General features: G+C 39.5%; 1 protein-coding gene across 2 annotated transcripts; it reads right to left on the bottom strand.

Moving 5' to 3' along the window:
- Positions 1 to 3,556: 3,556 nt before the first annotated feature.
- Positions 3,557 to 12,855, bottom strand: LOC116257737 (uncharacterized). 2 transcript variants are annotated; one of them, XM_031634708.2, is made up of 9 exons: positions 11,884 to 12,855; positions 11,674 to 11,766; positions 10,843 to 10,935; positions 9,380 to 9,588; positions 8,084 to 8,228; positions 7,923 to 7,995; positions 4,232 to 4,378; positions 4,013 to 4,138; positions 3,557 to 3,924 (listed from the first exon to the last, which is right to left on the bottom strand). In XM_031634708.2, the coding sequence occupies exons 1-9, from the start codon at positions 12,231 to 12,233 to the stop codon at positions 3,829 to 3,831; spliced, it is 1,332 nt and encodes a 443-aa protein (XP_031490568.1). In that variant the 5' UTR covers positions 12,234 to 12,855; the 3' UTR covers positions 3,557 to 3,828. The 2 variants fall into 2 exon arrangements, with proteins under 2 accessions (XP_031490568.1, XP_031490575.1); XM_031634715.2 differs by lacking the exon at positions 11,674 to 11,766 and having other exon boundaries at positions 11,884 to 12,835.
- Positions 12,856 to 16,639: the final 3,784 nt, after the last annotated feature.

Below are 16,639 nucleotides of genomic sequence, written 5' to 3' on the forward strand. Positions count from 1 at the left end.
ATGCTCTTCACTTAGATGTCTAGGACTGTTCGTAAATGACCATTGCCCTTGCCAATGGAACCAGAGTCGTGTGTTCCAAAACTTGTCCTAACTTGGGCTGGGAGATGTGTGGCAGTCACTTCCGACGTGATTTTCGCATTCTCGATCTTGGTACTTATGACATTGTCCTTGGTAGTGACTGGATGCAGGAGGTGAACCCCATAACTTTCGATTTTGTGCAATCCCAGACAACAATTAAGAAGAATGGGAAGGAGGTCATTCTTAAGGGCCATCATGTGGACTCGAAACAATTGGAGGAGCTAAGTTGTCTGATAGCTGGTTGTCCTCCCAAACACATCAACATCCAGTATGTCGAGCAATTGGATTGGGTATTCGAGGTGGATGAAGGCAACAAGCTGACAACACTTCCAAAGTCGAATTCTATTGAATTTGATACTTGCAGAGGATCGGACCTTCCCATGGAATTCCGAGAACGGCTACATCTCCGCTCCTTCGCCAACATGTTTGAAGAACCCAATCAACTCCTACCTCAACGTTCTCATGACCACAGGATCACGCTAGTACCTGGGACCTCACCAATAGCCGTCCGCCCATATCGCTACCCCTACCACCAAAAAAGGGAAATAGAGGTCCAAGTGCAACACCTCCTGGATGCTGGGTTTATCTGTCACAATCATAGTCCCTTCGCCTCGCCAGTCTTGCTCGTTAAAAAGAAGGATGGTAGCTGGCGAATGTGTATGGATTACCGCCAACTCAACTGCCGGACGATCAAGGATCGATATCCGATTCTCATCATAGACGACCTTCTTGATGAACTACATGGTGCAAAGGTATTTTCCAAGCTCGACTTATGGGCTGGGTACCATCAAATTCGTATAAAGGAGGAGGACATTCCTAAGACGGCATTCCGGACACACCAAGGCCATTATGAGTTTCGGGTGCTACCTTTCGGTCTTACTAACACCCCAGCCACCTTCCAGTCCTCAATGAATCAGGTTTTGGCCTCATCCTTACGTCAATTTGTTCTGGTATTCTTTGATGATATATTGATTTACAACAACGAATTGGCCTTGCACACTGAGCATCTTTCGATGGTGCTAGAGTTACTCCGCGTGAACAATTCTACCTCAAGTTATCCAAATGTGAATTTGGCATGACTCAAATCAATTACCTGGGACACGTCATATCGGGAGAAGGAGTCAGTACCGACCCAAAAAAAGTTGAGGCCATGATTAGTTGGCCTACACCCAAAACGATAAGAGAATTGCGGGGCTTCCTCGGCTTAACCGATTACTATCGAAAGTTCATACGCAATTATGGTGTGGTGGCGCAACCCCTAACTAAGCTCCTCAAAAAAGATGCCTTCTGCTGGTCTCCAGAAGCGGACGAGACTTTCACAAATCTAAAGCACCTCCTATCGACTTCTCCCATCCTTGCATACCCTAACTTTAATAGCGAATTTGTGTTGGAGACAAATGCATCAGAGCGAGGCATCGGGGCAATCTTAACTCAAAACGGGTGTCCAATTGCATACATGAGCGAAACATTAGGCCCTCGTAATGCCGGCTTGGCCACCTACGAAAAAGAGTTGATGGCTGTCCTTTCAGTGGTGACGCGTTGGCGGCATTATTTGGAAGGAGCCCATTTCATGATCAAGACGGACCATCGCAGTTTACAATTCCTCTTGGATCAGAAAGTTCATACAAACTTGCAACGAAAGGGTGTCTCTCGCTTGATGGGGTTGAATTTCTCTATCGCATATTGAAGGGGCTTCGATAACAAGGCGGTTGATGCTCTATCGCGCTTCACGAAGATAACCAGGGGTGAAATTCCAACTAGCAACGAGGTGCTCGCTATTTCATCAGTCATTCCAGCCTGGAAGGCTTCGATTGAGAAAAGTTATCTTGGCAATACCAAGGCAACTCAAATCAAGGAGGAGTTATTAATTACTCCTGATGGCAAACCAAATTTCAAGCTACAACAAGGTCTGCTGAGGTACAAGAGCCGTTTTTATATAGGCTGTTCCGGAAATCTTCGCCACGAGATCATTTTTACACGATGCGGCAGTCGGAGGGCACTCGGGCAGGTTAGCAACTTACAAACGAATCAAAAGGCATTTTTATTGGCCTGGCCTCAAGAAGGAAGTTGATACCTATATTGCTAACTGTGACACATGTCAGCGATGCAAATCAGAAACCGTTGCAAACTCCGGTTTACTTCAGCCTCTACCAATTCCAACAGGCAATTGGAAGGATATTGCGCTTGATTTCATTGAAGGGTTGCCTAAATAGCATGGCAAGGATGTGATATTAGTAGTGGTAGATCGATTCTCTAAATACGGCCACTTCATTGCCATGGCCCATCCGTTCACTGCCATTCAAGTGGCACAAACTCTCTTCGACAACGTGTTCAAACACCATGGGTTTCCCGAAACAATAGTCTCAGACCGAGACAAGGTCTTCACCAGCAATATGTGGCGTGAGCTCTTCAAAACTTTTGTCACACAACTGGCCCTTAGCTCAGCATACCATCGCCAATCCGATGGCCAGGCGGAAAGACTCAATCAATGCCTCGAACATTATCTAAGAGCGATGTGTTTCAATCGACTTGACACCTGGAGCATATGGTTGTCACTCGCTGAATTCTGGAACAATAGTTCCTACCATACTACCATCAAGAGCTCACCATTCGAAGTGGTTTATGGTTACTTGCCACCTCCCATTTCCGGAATTCGAGACAAACAGCCCTCGATGGCCGTGGTTGCAGATTATACCACCAAACATGCTCAAACGGTGCGCCTATTATCTGAATCGCTTGCTAAAGCCCAAAATCGCATGAAGATACAAGCTGACAAATGACGAAGTGAGAAGGAGTTCGCTGTAGGAGATTGGGTGTTCTTGAAGCTCCAGCCTTACAGGCAAAGCTCAATGGCAATCCGTACCAACCTCAAGCTTGCCGCCAAATATTATGGACCCTTCTGCGTCATAGCTCGGGTAGGATCGGTGGCTTACAAACTTGATCTACCTCTGTCCTGCGCAATCCACCCAGTTTTTCATGTGTCGTTACTTAAACGACGAGTTGGAGAAGGGCAGGTACCAAGCACTACACCACCTGTCGTTACTTAAGGATGGTCTAATTCGATCAAAACCAGAGGCAATATTGGATCGCCGTTTAGTGAAGCGTAATAATGCGGCAGTCGTCCAAGTACTTGTCAAATGGGCCAATTTACATGATGAAGAGGAGACATGGGAAGATTATAGTGCGCTTAAGGCTCAATTCTCCATCATATCAAAATTGAATCAAACTGCTATTCTTGAGGACAAGAACAGTTCCAAGGGAGGTCGAATGTCACGACCTTAGCCGAAGGTGTCTACCGTGGCATCATGGCAACAGTTAGTAGGCGTCATGGTCATAGTTAGTGTTCAGTTGAGTTTATTTCAGTTGTTCCAAGAAGTGGGTTGTTCCACATTTTTAGCGATGAGTTATCCCTGTTAGTGGCAGAGTGGGTCTACCACGATCCCCTGTTTTGAGGCTTCCACTTCTGCTAGAGGAGTATAAAGGAATATAAAGCCCTTAGTTGTGAATGGAATTGATCCCAATTCTTCCTCACTTCTCTCGTCTCCTCCCTCCTACTCTGCTATCTTCCTCAAGACTCTGTTTAAACAACAAATATCCACTGCTTGCATTACTAAAGGTGTGGATACTGCATTCATTTTCCCTGTCCTCGTTTGGTGCCAAGGCATAGTTCAGCAGTAGAGCCCTTTGGTCACAAAGTACGGGGAAAATAAACCACAGTTGCTGTTCATACCACAGCCCAGGCTGTAGCCATTACAAGGTAGCTCCTGCAGAGAGAGTGAATTCCTTTGGAACATGTTTGGCCACAAATGATGCAATGAGAGGGTTAACAAGATCGGGTGCTTCATCCTTCACAAAAGAAACCAAGTCATAAAACGGGGTGAAATTGTGGAGGATAAAAGAAAAAGGTAGACACTGTCATTGTTCACTATCATACCTGTGGGCAATGACCAACATCGGGGAGTATGACAAAGTCTTCTACTGTCTCGAAGTCTGCATATGCTTTTCCAAGCTTAATTGGCTCCCATGGATCTTTATCACCCCAAGCAATAAGTACTGGGCACTGAAATTTTTTTTCATGTTCTAACCATCAGATAGGCTTTCAGAACATGCAAAACACTCCCGTGAATGGATAAGCAGAAAGAATTTAGATCACCTGGACTTGACCAAGCAATTCTTCAGGTAGAGGGCCGCCTGAATAACATATGAATTCAAGAAAGACTTCAGCAGCACCAGGTTCCAGACCCGGCAAAAGGATCTTTTGGACCAACTCGTCTGTAACCTTGGACTTGTCATAATAACACTGCATTAGTGCCAAAAAATCAGACTGGCGTTTAATTTTGTCAGCAAGTAGAAGCAGCTGCTACGACAATGGGAAAAGAATGGGGTATAACAGTGTATTTCAGACACTCGGAAGAAACATATACACATGCTTATGTCCTTCCCAGTATTAGATTAGGATCTTCAGAAAACAAATGGATGATAGCACATCTAAAGCATGAGCATAGATAAGCATGGCAGTGAACGGATGTCGCATGGCAGTGAATGAATGTCCGTATTGAAATTCTGATCTTATTTTGCATAAACCCATTTCACAAATGGAAGATAACAAATGAAAATGAAATGCCAGAACATGGAGGCTTAGGTGAAAAAAGTGCAAGGTTTAGTCATATACTGTAGATGAGGCTAAGGAAAGAGTAAGTCGATGTAACATAATAAAAGTCTATTTGCGAAAGAGAGACGTTTCAGATTGGGTTATGAAAAACCAGAAGGCATCTTTTTGCACACCCAAAGAGAACATGGGGTTGTTTACACTTTGAAATTTGAATCCTCCTTTTGTGGGTGATACAGAGGCCAAACACCAGACTGCTGTTTACAGCTTCTTCAAGCCTTCATTACTTTTGCCTAGAAACTTGGAAACATAATCCTTCTGACCTGACCACACTGAAAGAATTCATTCTTGGAAGGCACCATTGCCCATGGAAGAAGCTTCTTTTTTGGAGAATTGTGACAAGGACATGGCATTGGACCATCTCTCCTGACTGCCAACCAGAGTTACCAGAAGTGCATGTAGGGCCTCATACGTGTGCTTCCCAGGAAGCATGCTTAGGAAGTGGGACACCAGGCGCTTTAGAGGTGCCTGGGAAACCAAGGTTGGGAGGGGGGGGAGGGGAAAGAAAGTGCACTTCCTTCTGGGAAATTAAGTGCAAAAAAGAAAAACAAGTGGGCTTCCCATTTAAAGGAAGCAAGCTTCACAGGGAGCTTCCTACTTCCAATTTCTGGAAATCTATGTAACATGGGTACTACTTTGAAGGAGCAGTACCCAAGTTTTCTGAAGAAACATGAGCTTCCTACTTGTGTGTGTGTTTGTGTGTGTGTGTGTGTGTGTGAGGCCATACCCCCGCACCCAAGTTTTCTGAAATGGTCCGTACCCGTACCCGCACCGGCACCCGTACCTATGTGACATAGCTGAAAATTAAGATTCCTATAATTGAAAATCTTAATTTTCACATAAATACATCCTTATTCTATAGAAAATCTAAATCGCACGATTACCCAAACCTCAAACATAATTTTACAAAAAACCAACAAATGATGATTTTAAAGCATTAAGGACAAAAGACGGCCGATGACCTTTCTTAACTTTGTCTATTAAATTTTTTGTTTATATTTTATTCTTGATCATACAAGTTATCTTAGTACAATATTGTAATGAGTATATTTAATGATACTTGTAGTCTTATTGTATGCAATGTGGTTTCTTAACATGTAATGTTGCTTACTCTTTTATGATAAATGTCTTTCTAGCTGACTTACAAATGCTTGTAAGAGATGTATCTTGTTAATTGATTGCATATATCAAAATCTTCATGTTTCACTTTCTTAGTCATGACTTATAATTCTTTGTTAGATAAAAAGATCATAATTTAACTTCTTAATTTACTTTTTCACTTCTAAATTTGTTCTCTTTCTTATTCCAACCTGCTTCAGGTTTGATTCCATTTTTGCTTATGGTTCACTTCATGGTCCATTTTCAATTTAGTTCCTAGTTTGCTTCTAGATCTTTGACTGCTTTCCCCGTCCTAAAATCTTTGAGGCCTCTGTTCATGCTTCTACTTCCTGAATCACTTGTCCCTCCCACTTCCACAGTCAGTAACTCTGTTTTCAACAGGCCTAGAAAGGATACCAACACTAAATATAGGGGGAAAGGGACACTAAGAATGGTCAAAACAAGGCCCACTACTTCCTAGAAGACATATACATGCCTTTAGATTTTATTTTTATGATAAAAAGTTGAAAGTTAAGTTACCAAATAACAAATGCATACTTAGACTATGCTACAATCAAAGACCACAAACAGAGATCCTTGTAGCATATTCACATGTCCACCACTAAAATGACCCTTCATGTCCAAATGAAAAAAACTGCCTTGGCATGACTATAATCGCCTCTAACTCAATGCTCTCAACATGCCCCGAAAAATGCAGATGATCCTGAAGACACAGGACCTGTCCCTTTTTCCCCTAACCTGAGGCCTCATTTTTCATAACTTATTTGTTCCCCCCAGCATTGATTAGTATCTTTTTATTTTTTTTCAAGTAAAATACTCTTATCTGCTTATCATAGTGTTGCAAATCATGCACTAAACTTCATCTTTATATGCTATGGAGCTGGAAAACTGAAAAATCAACCACATAGCATAGCCACAAATATCATTCTCAGGTTTTTATTGGCATGGTTTTTCTCAAGTATTTTTGGCAAAGTTGTTCTTTTTCAGGAAAATCTCAGGAAGATCTCGGAAATTTAAAAAAAAAAATACAAAAATCAAAATGCTAAGTAAAAATAAAATAAACGAGAAACTAATAAGAAGTCATAAAAGAACATCTAGTGAAAAATTAAAATGATAAAGTAATAAGCATTGTATTCCATGTAGGATGTGTTAAATCATTGTCATAAAAAACACGTCTTATTCAAAAAAAAAACGTGACAAAAACGTTAAAAATAAATCACCGAAAAACACAAGAAAGAAACGTGTTTAAAAAAAAATGAACAAAAGCCCAAAAAACATGCTTTATTCACGACATATTTATTTTTTGGGTTCCTTTCACGTTTTTTCACCTTTTTTGTGTGTCCCACCTTTCTTTCGTTTTTTTCATTTTTTGCATTTTCTTCACGGTTTTTACATTTCTTAATTACCAGATTTTTATTTTCATATTTTTGACATTTTATTTTTACTTTTCTAGCTTTTTTAAAATTTGCTGAGATTTTCCTGAGTAAAACAACTTTGTCGTATTATATTCAAGAAAAATTTCGCTGTTTTGTACCCGAAAATGGTATTTGTGACAATGCATTAAATACCTAAAATAAGAAGAAATAAAACAAACAAGCAAAGTTGAAAAAAATGAAAACAGAAAATGAAATAAAAATAAACTGTTTCTTATTTTTTTGAAAGTATAGTGATTTTTTCCCTTTTTTGTTGTTTTCATTTTTTTGATTAATAACAAAGTATTTGTAGCTATGCTGTATGGTCGTGTTAACACTTTTGATGCTACAAAAACTAAATTTCATTCGTGAAAAAGTGATGCTGAAGAAATCGAATAGTTTAGGTACAAGAAAGAATAGCTTCAATCCTGTGGCTTCCATGGAATGAAAAAAATGCATCCTAAGTAGAGAATTGGTCAATATATCAGCAACTATACAACATAACTCAATTGAAGTGAATCTCAAAATTTCCTTCCAGACCAAATATCAGCACAACTTAGAAACATTTATCACCATTTGTCTTTAACGCATATCATAAATGCTTCAACGTGAAGAATCTTGATACATTAGAATGAATTCAGAACCTGAGAAAGAATGCTTTTCACGGACTTTGGTGTGGCGACAGCCTTGAAAAAGATTTTCCCCAGATCTGTATTTCTGTTAGGAAGATGAAAATAAAAAGATAAAGCAACAATTTAATGTGGCACTGGTAAACAGACAAATTTCATTTTGGTTATCCACATACCTTAGAAGATTCTGGAATGCTCGAATCAACGGCCTTGCATACCATGGTTGTTTTTTAATATGAAGCATACGCAAAGAGATGTTGAGAAGAAGCAACCCACAACATAACTTAGGTTCCATGATAGCTGCTTGAAGGCCAACTATTCCTGAATTTATCACGATAAAAGATGGAAATCACTTGTCTGCACCTTGTGGTTACTAAAATTTCTAAAGAAAATAAACAAGAAACAAGTCAATTCAAATGTTTCACTTTCAGCCAACAAATATGTGAGTATAAAACCATGAAATATTTCAATGGGGTGCAAGAGTTAATGAAGTACCAATGTGGTGATCATGTTGGTGGTATTACTTACAGAACAGATAACTGCTTTCTATAAAATATTAGTCATGCAATGTTCCAATGGGTTATTGACATTGGCAAGCTTTTGAAATAATCATAGACAAATAATCATTGTAACACATTTAGACTGTTCATTGGAAATTTTATGGTTAGCCTTTCTTGGAAATTCTATAGTTTTACATCATTTAAAAGTTTGATAAGATGGAGTTCCAGAAAAGGATAAATTACACTTCACAAACATACACATTCATGAGATAACAACAATGCACAGAAATATGAGCAAAAGAAAAAGTTTTGGAGAACACATATTGATTTTTTTTTTCCCAAAAGAAGGAAAGAGGAAGAAGATTTCCCATTAAAACATGAAGAATGATTTTTTTCCCTGATACCATATTACCTTTTAACAGATTTTCAGATCAACCAACAAGAAAACACTAGCATGACATTCCAGTAGACAATCAAAGTCTGGATACCAGTGGTTCAGAAACATGAACAATCATTTTTATCAGCATGTAAATTTTTTATGTTTATAAAAAAAAACAATAGACAGCTGGGTCAGTCTGAATCTCTTTAACATGGCAAAAAAAAAAAAAAAAAAGATAACACTAGAATCCAGTTTAATCTGTACAAAACAAAACAGAAGGTTCCAAGAAAACCTACACCTTGCAATCAAATAGAGTATTGTAATCAATTTCTAATAATATATTCATGTGCTGAAAAAGGCTTACTTCAAAAAATTTTGTGTTTAAGGCATTGTTAGTAATACTGTATTCAAGTGGGTACCCATGGAAAATTATGTTCCTACTTAAATGCAAACACAGGCTAAATCCATGGTTATCCTCAATTACCTGAAAAGGAAATAGGTCAAGCGACTCAGACATGACTTACATACTCATTATCCTCAATTACCTGAAAAGGAAATAGGTCAGGCGACTCAGACATGACTTACATACTCACCTCCTATGGAGTTGCATATGAAAAAAGCCTGGTCTTTGATTACTTCTGAACAAAAATCATTCAGTTGAGCCCCCCATGTCTCAAAGGTATATAGGGGCTTGACCTTCAGCTTTGGGTTTGGCTTGTCAGAATATCCGTAACCAAGAAGATCAATGGAATAAACTCTGTATGAACTTGAAAGATAAGGCAGGTTGTTTCTCCAGTGATCACTATCCAGAACCAAGAGACAACATCAAAGGAACTGTTGTAGCATAGTTACCGGGAAAATTGACAACTAATAAGAAGATTGGACTTTGGAGAACCCTGCAGTTATGAGCAACACTAGCTTTGCAGTTTTATGTGAAATTCTTTAAAAGATAGACAAGGCATGTAAGAAAATGGGACACTCCGAAAAAAAAAGTGAAAAGGCAACAGGGGAGATTAGGATATCAGAAAAAGTCACAAATGACACAAAAGAAAAGGTCTCATTGAGAGCCACAATTCTCCTAAAGAGAAAAAACAACTTTGAAGGAAAAGTGAACTTTTATTCCTAAAAATTTATAGGAGAGACATAATTGTTAAGAGGTTTAAACTGAAGAAGCTAGACAAGAAAACCAAGTCAAAAAGTGATTAGAAGCAGGCAACTGGAAAGTTGTAGGAAGCATGCTAAGCAATCAAACCATATCAATATCAGAATTAAACTAGAAGACAAAAGAAAATTGAACAGGGCCAACGCGATTACAAAATAAAAACTACTAACCAAAGCATGAAAGCCTATGTTATGCATAAATTAAAGAATACATTGGCAAATGAACTTTAACCTTGCTTTGTCCTCTAATTTTAAACTTTGTAACACCTATATGAAACCACCTGACAATATACATTTTGTTGTTCACATTTCAACCATCAAGAGATAATTAAAAATATAAATGGAATTTTCATGCAATAGCCAATTTGTTTAAGAAATTCTGATTATGTAGGATAAGAAATTAAGAATCATTAATTCTTAGGAACAAAACTATTTAAAGAAAATAATAAGGTTAACTAACTTTTTATACTATTCAAACTAATTAAAGAAAGAATAAGGTTAACAAACTTGTGTGTGACTCTTTTAAAGCTTATGTATGTCATCACTGCATTTCAGGTGCTAGTCGTACTACAAAGTGCATGAGAAATGAAAATATGTTAAACAGGCAAGCCACTAACTAAATCTGTTGCATATGGATACCATGCGCGTGAGCACATCAGAGCATCTCATTTGCAACCAGATGAGGAGAAAATGGCTCAGGATGATACTGCAAAAACAAAAGCCATCTCACATTAGATTAATAACAGAAACTTGGTGGTTTTCCTAAAAAGTGAGTTCCAATCATCAGAATCGAGAAGCACAATCACAAAAAAAAAGAAAAACAGCATACCAAGGCAATCAACATACGAAAATCCATACAGTTCCATATTTAAAAGGATAAATAAATTCTACGCACCTGTTTGCACCAAATCCATGGATTAAGACTAAAGCAGGTCCACTATGTCCAGCAAATTGATAACGAATCTGATAACCTCTCCACTTCCACAATCTACAACAATCAAACAAAAATATTCAGTTTCTGGGTATTGAATGGCAACCCAGACTAGAAACCTCTTCAGGGCAGCAATAAAACCCTTCTTGAATGTACCTCAGGGGTCCCAGGTTGTACACCTATAGCTTTGGCTTGCATGAACAGTGAAACTAATGAGAACAGAATCATGAGTATGCATCACCACGAAAAGCCACCCCATTGTACCAACCCCTTGGGATCTAGAAAGTAGTCATTGTGACAAAAGTTGTCGATGACATGCCACAACAAAGGAGTATAAAATGGTCCTTATAAGAAATTTGATGATGACATAAATCTCTCCTAGACAATGACATAAATCTAGAATAGTACTGACAATAGAAGAAAAATGCTCCTAATTTATCTCCAAATCAAACGTAAGTGGTCGATCACCCATCAAAGTAACTTCATCACAGAAGCAGCAAATTCAATCAGGAACTCTGAAGAAGCAATAACTCATGTCAAAAGAATGCATGCCTTCCTTTTTTTGTATATGTGTGAGAGCACTGAATGACCATTGCTTGCTACTATTACAATCTGACAATTAAAATCCTTGGAAACTTTAGGGCATGATGTAGCGAACATGCGGAACGGATGGCTACATCCAAAGAGGCAAAACTAATTCATCTCCATTAGATGAAGCCATCTCACCCCATTTTGATTGGGTACAAAACGAATATATTGAACAGCTGATCAATGAAACCCCTTAAATGGCATTACTTCCTTAATATAGAATTCTTCTTGTCCTCTTTGTTTATTGGTTCTTCCTTTTCTTGTGCCAATCCAGCATAAGTTTGCTGTTTGATGTAGTAACTACATAATTTGAAAAAAGTGCACGATCAATAAGCACAAAATCACACGACCAATATGAAGCATCCATGGTAACCATCAGACAAGATCTAGTTAAACGATAATAAACGATTGGGTTACCCCGTGCGAACTACGGCCTCCGAGGAATCGACAGAAGAAGAAGAAGATGGCGAGTCATCTGAACCGAAGGCACCCTGCTCCTCCTCCTCACTAGGACCAGAGAGTGAGGCAGCGGCGGCAGGGAAGGGCCGTGGCCCCCATCTATCGAGACGACACAGAGGAGACGGCTCTCTCCAGCAGAACCCAAGACTAGGCCGTGCATGGCCATGAATATTGTTATCGATGGAGACTCCACCACTCAACAAGGCGGTAACGGATGCATAGCTGTTGCTCCTGGCCAAATTCTGCCGTTGTTGAAGGACATTGTGATTCGCAAGGGTGCAGAAGTTGGAAGCATTCAAGCAAGCCATCCTTATTTTAATCTCCAATCTTCGCTACTTTGTTTGTTCCTTTTCTTCTTCTTTCTTCGACTTCTTTGCTAACTACGGATTTCATTCCTCGGAGCGAGCAACACACACACACAGAGAGAGAGAGAGAGAGAAACGTGTCAGCTTGTGCTTCAAAATTTTCTCATCCTGCGAGAACCGTACGTTTTTGTTTGGCGATGGATGCGTGCGGCCACGAGCCCAGTTGACCCCCAGCTTGGTCAGACTCTACTCCTATTTTGCATGAGCTCTCGAATCAAGTTACATAATGTTAACTTGAGCTCGGCTCGATGAAGCATGTTAGAGCTTAAACTCGAGCTCGATTTCATTTAACTCGTTTAGGCATGTTGTAGTGCAGCAATAAAAGAAAGAAGATTGCAGTGTGCTTGTTGTCGCAGTGGTGCTATCGAGGGAGATGACACTAGTGGGGGAAGGGTTAGCTGATTTGTAAAAGAAGTGCTGCTATCCAGGGAGATACACTAGTGGGGAAGGGTTAGCTGATTTGTAAAAGAAGATGAATCACTTTATGAAAAATGAGAAATTTGAAATCATGAAACCCCAATGAGAAATCTCAAATTTTATGGGAAACCTGAATTTCATCTAAAACTCTTGCTCAACGAGCGAAGGTTTTGAAACCCTCGCACGCCGAGCAAGGGTTTCATCTGAGAAATCTGAAACCCTCACTGGTTGAGCGTGGGTTTCATTCATTTGCTAAGACCTGCAACTTTCAAAACCTTCACTCTTTCATTCATATGCTGAAACCTTCACTCTTGTTCACTGGAGAGCGAGGGCTTTGAAACCATCGCTCTCTCCCTGGAGCGAGGGAACAAGTGAGGGTTCCTTTGCTCCAGCGAGCGATGGAACAAACCCTCTCTCGGGTTTCAGGACTCTTGCTTGGGTGAGCAAGTGAGTTCTTTTTAGAGTTTGAGAGGGAGGGAGGGAGAGAGAGAGAGAGAGAGGTAGCTTGGCTATGCAGCAATAGACAAAGTAGCAAAAGACGATGTCTCCCATTTGGATGATGTTGAACATGAAAAGTGAGGAGAGAAAACAGATGTTGAACATGAAGAGTGAGGAGAGAAAACAGGCGTGATGAAATTAGAAGTAAACCCAAAGAAATGAAATAAATAGTCACTAAAGTTACTATTCATTTTTTATTGAACAGAGTCAAATCGAGTCGAGCTTAAAAATTCTAGTTCAGTAGACTTGAACTTGGCCTACTGAGGGTCAGGCCCTCAACTTTTATTGATAGGGAATGAAATATTTACAGCAAAAAAAAAATTATAGGATCCCAAGAAGGAGTTGAGACTCATTAAACATTTGCATCTGCAACAACATCTCAATTTGTTGGGAGGTCCTTCCACTCTTGAAAGTGGTTACTTTCATCTGCCAAGAAAAAAAGACCAACTGTGGCACTTGCTAGGAACATGTTGTCAATTTGTAAAGATTCAAGATTATGTCCAATCATGCTGTATTTTTCAATCAACCTAGGGTATCTTCTAATAGCTCTATTGATCCATTGCAGCCATCGCTTTTTGTTGGTTTGGAGAACTATCAGCTTATGCGCTTGAGTGACTTCCTCTAAACAAAAATTCAACAGCCAAGTTTTACCCATAAAGGTTGAAGGCTTGGACCACTTGACTACAACAAGGGGAATGGAGTCATTTTCCAATTTAACCATAGCAGCTAACCCCATAGTGTTGTTCCTCTCCCACGTGACAATCTGGATTATCGCCCGGTTGTCCCTCTTCTGGCTCCAACCTTCCATCCATATTACTGTAAGTGATCATATTCTCAGGCATTTCATATAGTAACTATACATGCACCGCTCCCATACCCATTTTCAACAGATTCTCTAATTTTTTGGGTGTCATGCCTCAATTGATTTCTCAGTTGCCACACACACCAAACCAAAATGTGGAATCTGCATTTACATAAAAACTTGTAACCTATTCTCTTCTACCCCCAAGCCTTAAAGGCATCTTTAGTGGATCCTCTAGGGAGAGGCCATGAGCTACATTGGGAAGCCAAAACCTTTCACACACTCTTCACCACTTTGCAACCAGTAATCAAATCGATGATTGATTCCCCTACAGTTTGACAGAGGGAACACATGGATACCAAATAAATTCCTTTCTTCTGCAAATTGTCATCTGTTAGCAACTTCTCTTCGCATGCTAGGTATAGTGACCAGGATGCTCTTGGAGGCCTAAACCCGACCCAAATATTCTTCCTCCAATGTTCAACCTAACCTTTGGACCGTAGATATTGCCATATTTCATGCCTAGAAATAACGACATTTCCTTGCCCTTTCCAAACAATCTCGTTTGCATCTTCTTCAACCAAAGATGCAAGGGAAGGAAGGCGTGTGTCAGGAAACATACGCTATATTAGAGCTTCCACCTGATTGTTCGATGAGGTCACCATTTGGTAGATCGTAACATTAGGCTGGGCCACTTGCATGTTCACCTCTAGTAAATGAGGACTTCTATTAAGTGAGCATTCCAACCATTGGCCTTTTCAAAACTTAACTGTGTTTCACTCTTAACTTTCCAGATAACATCCTCCCTAATGAGTTTCCTTGCTCTAAATATACCCTTCCAACAATTAGATACACAGTGTTGTTGTTTGATGTTCCATAAACTAGAGTTATGAAGATACTTACCCCTGACATAAGTATCCCATGTCGAATCTGCGGAAAACGCTTGAACCGCCATGAATGCTAAGGTCGCATAATTGACTTTCCTAAGACATCTAACACCCAAATCACCTTCAGATTTCGGAAGGCAAGCTTTGGACCACAAGATTAGATGGAAGCGTCTCTTCTGAACATTATTTCTCCACATAAATTTGGAACATAAGCATTCAATCTGTTTGATAGTGCTACTAGGTAATTGGAAAACCATACTCCAGGAATTGGGAATCGTAGACAATACACTTTTAACAAGGCACAATCGACCCGATAAGTTTTTTTGTTTCCAATCAACTAGCTTGCTTTCCATCTTAATGAGCAACACATGACACTAAAACAAATGAATTGAAAAAATCAGCGGCTCGTTTATGAAAATAGCCGGCTCGAACTCGATCATGAAGGAGCTGGTTGTTCACCCTACATGCCGGCTAATGATGGAAAAATTGAAGCACAAGCTGACTCTCTCTCTCTCTCTCTCCCTCTCCACCTAACGGCAACGACAACTGAATTCTCTTTTTCCAAAATTTTCACTTAAAAGCCTGCAAACTTTTCTCATATGTTGAAAAGCCTCTGAAGGCTATGTTTGGTTTGTCTCGATCTTAAGTTCAAGGTGATTTCACATCTTCGGATTTTAGATACCAACTTTAGATTTTTAGATATGCAGTTCTGGAAAACCTTGTTACAAGTGAGTTCAGGTTGTGGTGGCTTAAGTGCTTGCCGTTCAGAGGGAGGGAAATTAGAGGAATAAGGGATAACCCTTGTCACATATATCACAATATTTTTTAAAATTTCGCAATATTTTCTTGAGATTTTAGAGGGAGGGCAATCAAAGGGAACAAGCACCAAGCTGCCAAAAGTGGCTCCCAAGTGAATAAGCCATGGTAGTTCTCTCTATGTGGCTGAAAAAATAGTGCTTCAAAAGCCTTTCAGCTGAAAGAATAGCTTCTAAGCTTTATCTTCCCGGCCGAAATTATGGGCTTCATTCAAGGCTTTTAACCTTTGGGTCAATCCTACTAAATGGTTGAGAGATAGCCACACACACAAAGAACTACTTGATCTTGGTCTTTTTAACGACTTCTACAAATGGCGTCACAGTATAACTTATCTTAAATCTATGATTCAGGGTTATCAAACTACCCATTAAAGTTCAGCAATTCCAACTTTTTTGACACAGCATCCTCTTTTGTTTTTTTTTTGATGAAAACTCTTGAACAAAGCTCCAACTCAAACCATGTCTGTTAAAAGTTGTAAACCTTGAAAATTGATGTTCTGTATATTTCATTCTAAGTTGATATTCTGGAAAAAAGCTTCATCTTCTTTCCTTTAGTTTGACTCGTATTTTAAGCGACAACAAGGACAATTACAAGAAAGGAAGATCAAACATCAAATGGAAGATGATGAATCATTCTCAGAATTTGTCTTCTTTCTGCTACTATTTTCTTAAGAGGCTTATCTTGGGTATTATAGCTAACATTAAGGTTCGTAACAAAGAAACTGTTTTCATGGCGGCAAGGCTCTTGGCGATAGGTAAACAGAGATCGAAGGGACGAGATCAGCATCCATGGTAGCCTTAACGTGCCCACGACCTAACATGTCCTCATGTGAAGGGACCCACTTGGGGGAGGACATATGCCATGTCCTTGGCCAACCTGATATGAAGTATTGAAAAACGAGGAGTAATATCCCATTAAAAAAAATTTGT

This window comes from Nymphaea colorata, chromosome 1 (genome assembly GCF_008831285.2).
Source record: "Nymphaea colorata isolate Beijing-Zhang1983 chromosome 1, ASM883128v2, whole genome shotgun sequence".
In the NCBI taxonomy this organism is placed as follows: Eukaryota; Viridiplantae; Streptophyta; class Magnoliopsida; order Nymphaeales; family Nymphaeaceae; genus Nymphaea; species Nymphaea colorata.

Excerpts from the sequence above, each read along its gene's own strand:
- LOC116257737 (XM_031634708.2), bottom strand. The coding sequence starts at position 12,233 with ATGGCTTGCTTGAATGCTTCCAACTTCTGCACCCTTGCGAATCACAAT. Across the intron at positions 10,936-11,673 it reads AAGAATTCTATATTAAGGAA|ATTGTGGAAGTGGAGAGGTT; the intron begins GTAATGCCATTT and ends TGATTGTTGTAG. Across the intron at positions 7,996-8,083 it reads GCATTCCAGAATCTTCTAAG|AAATACAGATCTGGGGAAAA; the intron begins GTATGTGGATAA and ends TCTTCCTAACAG.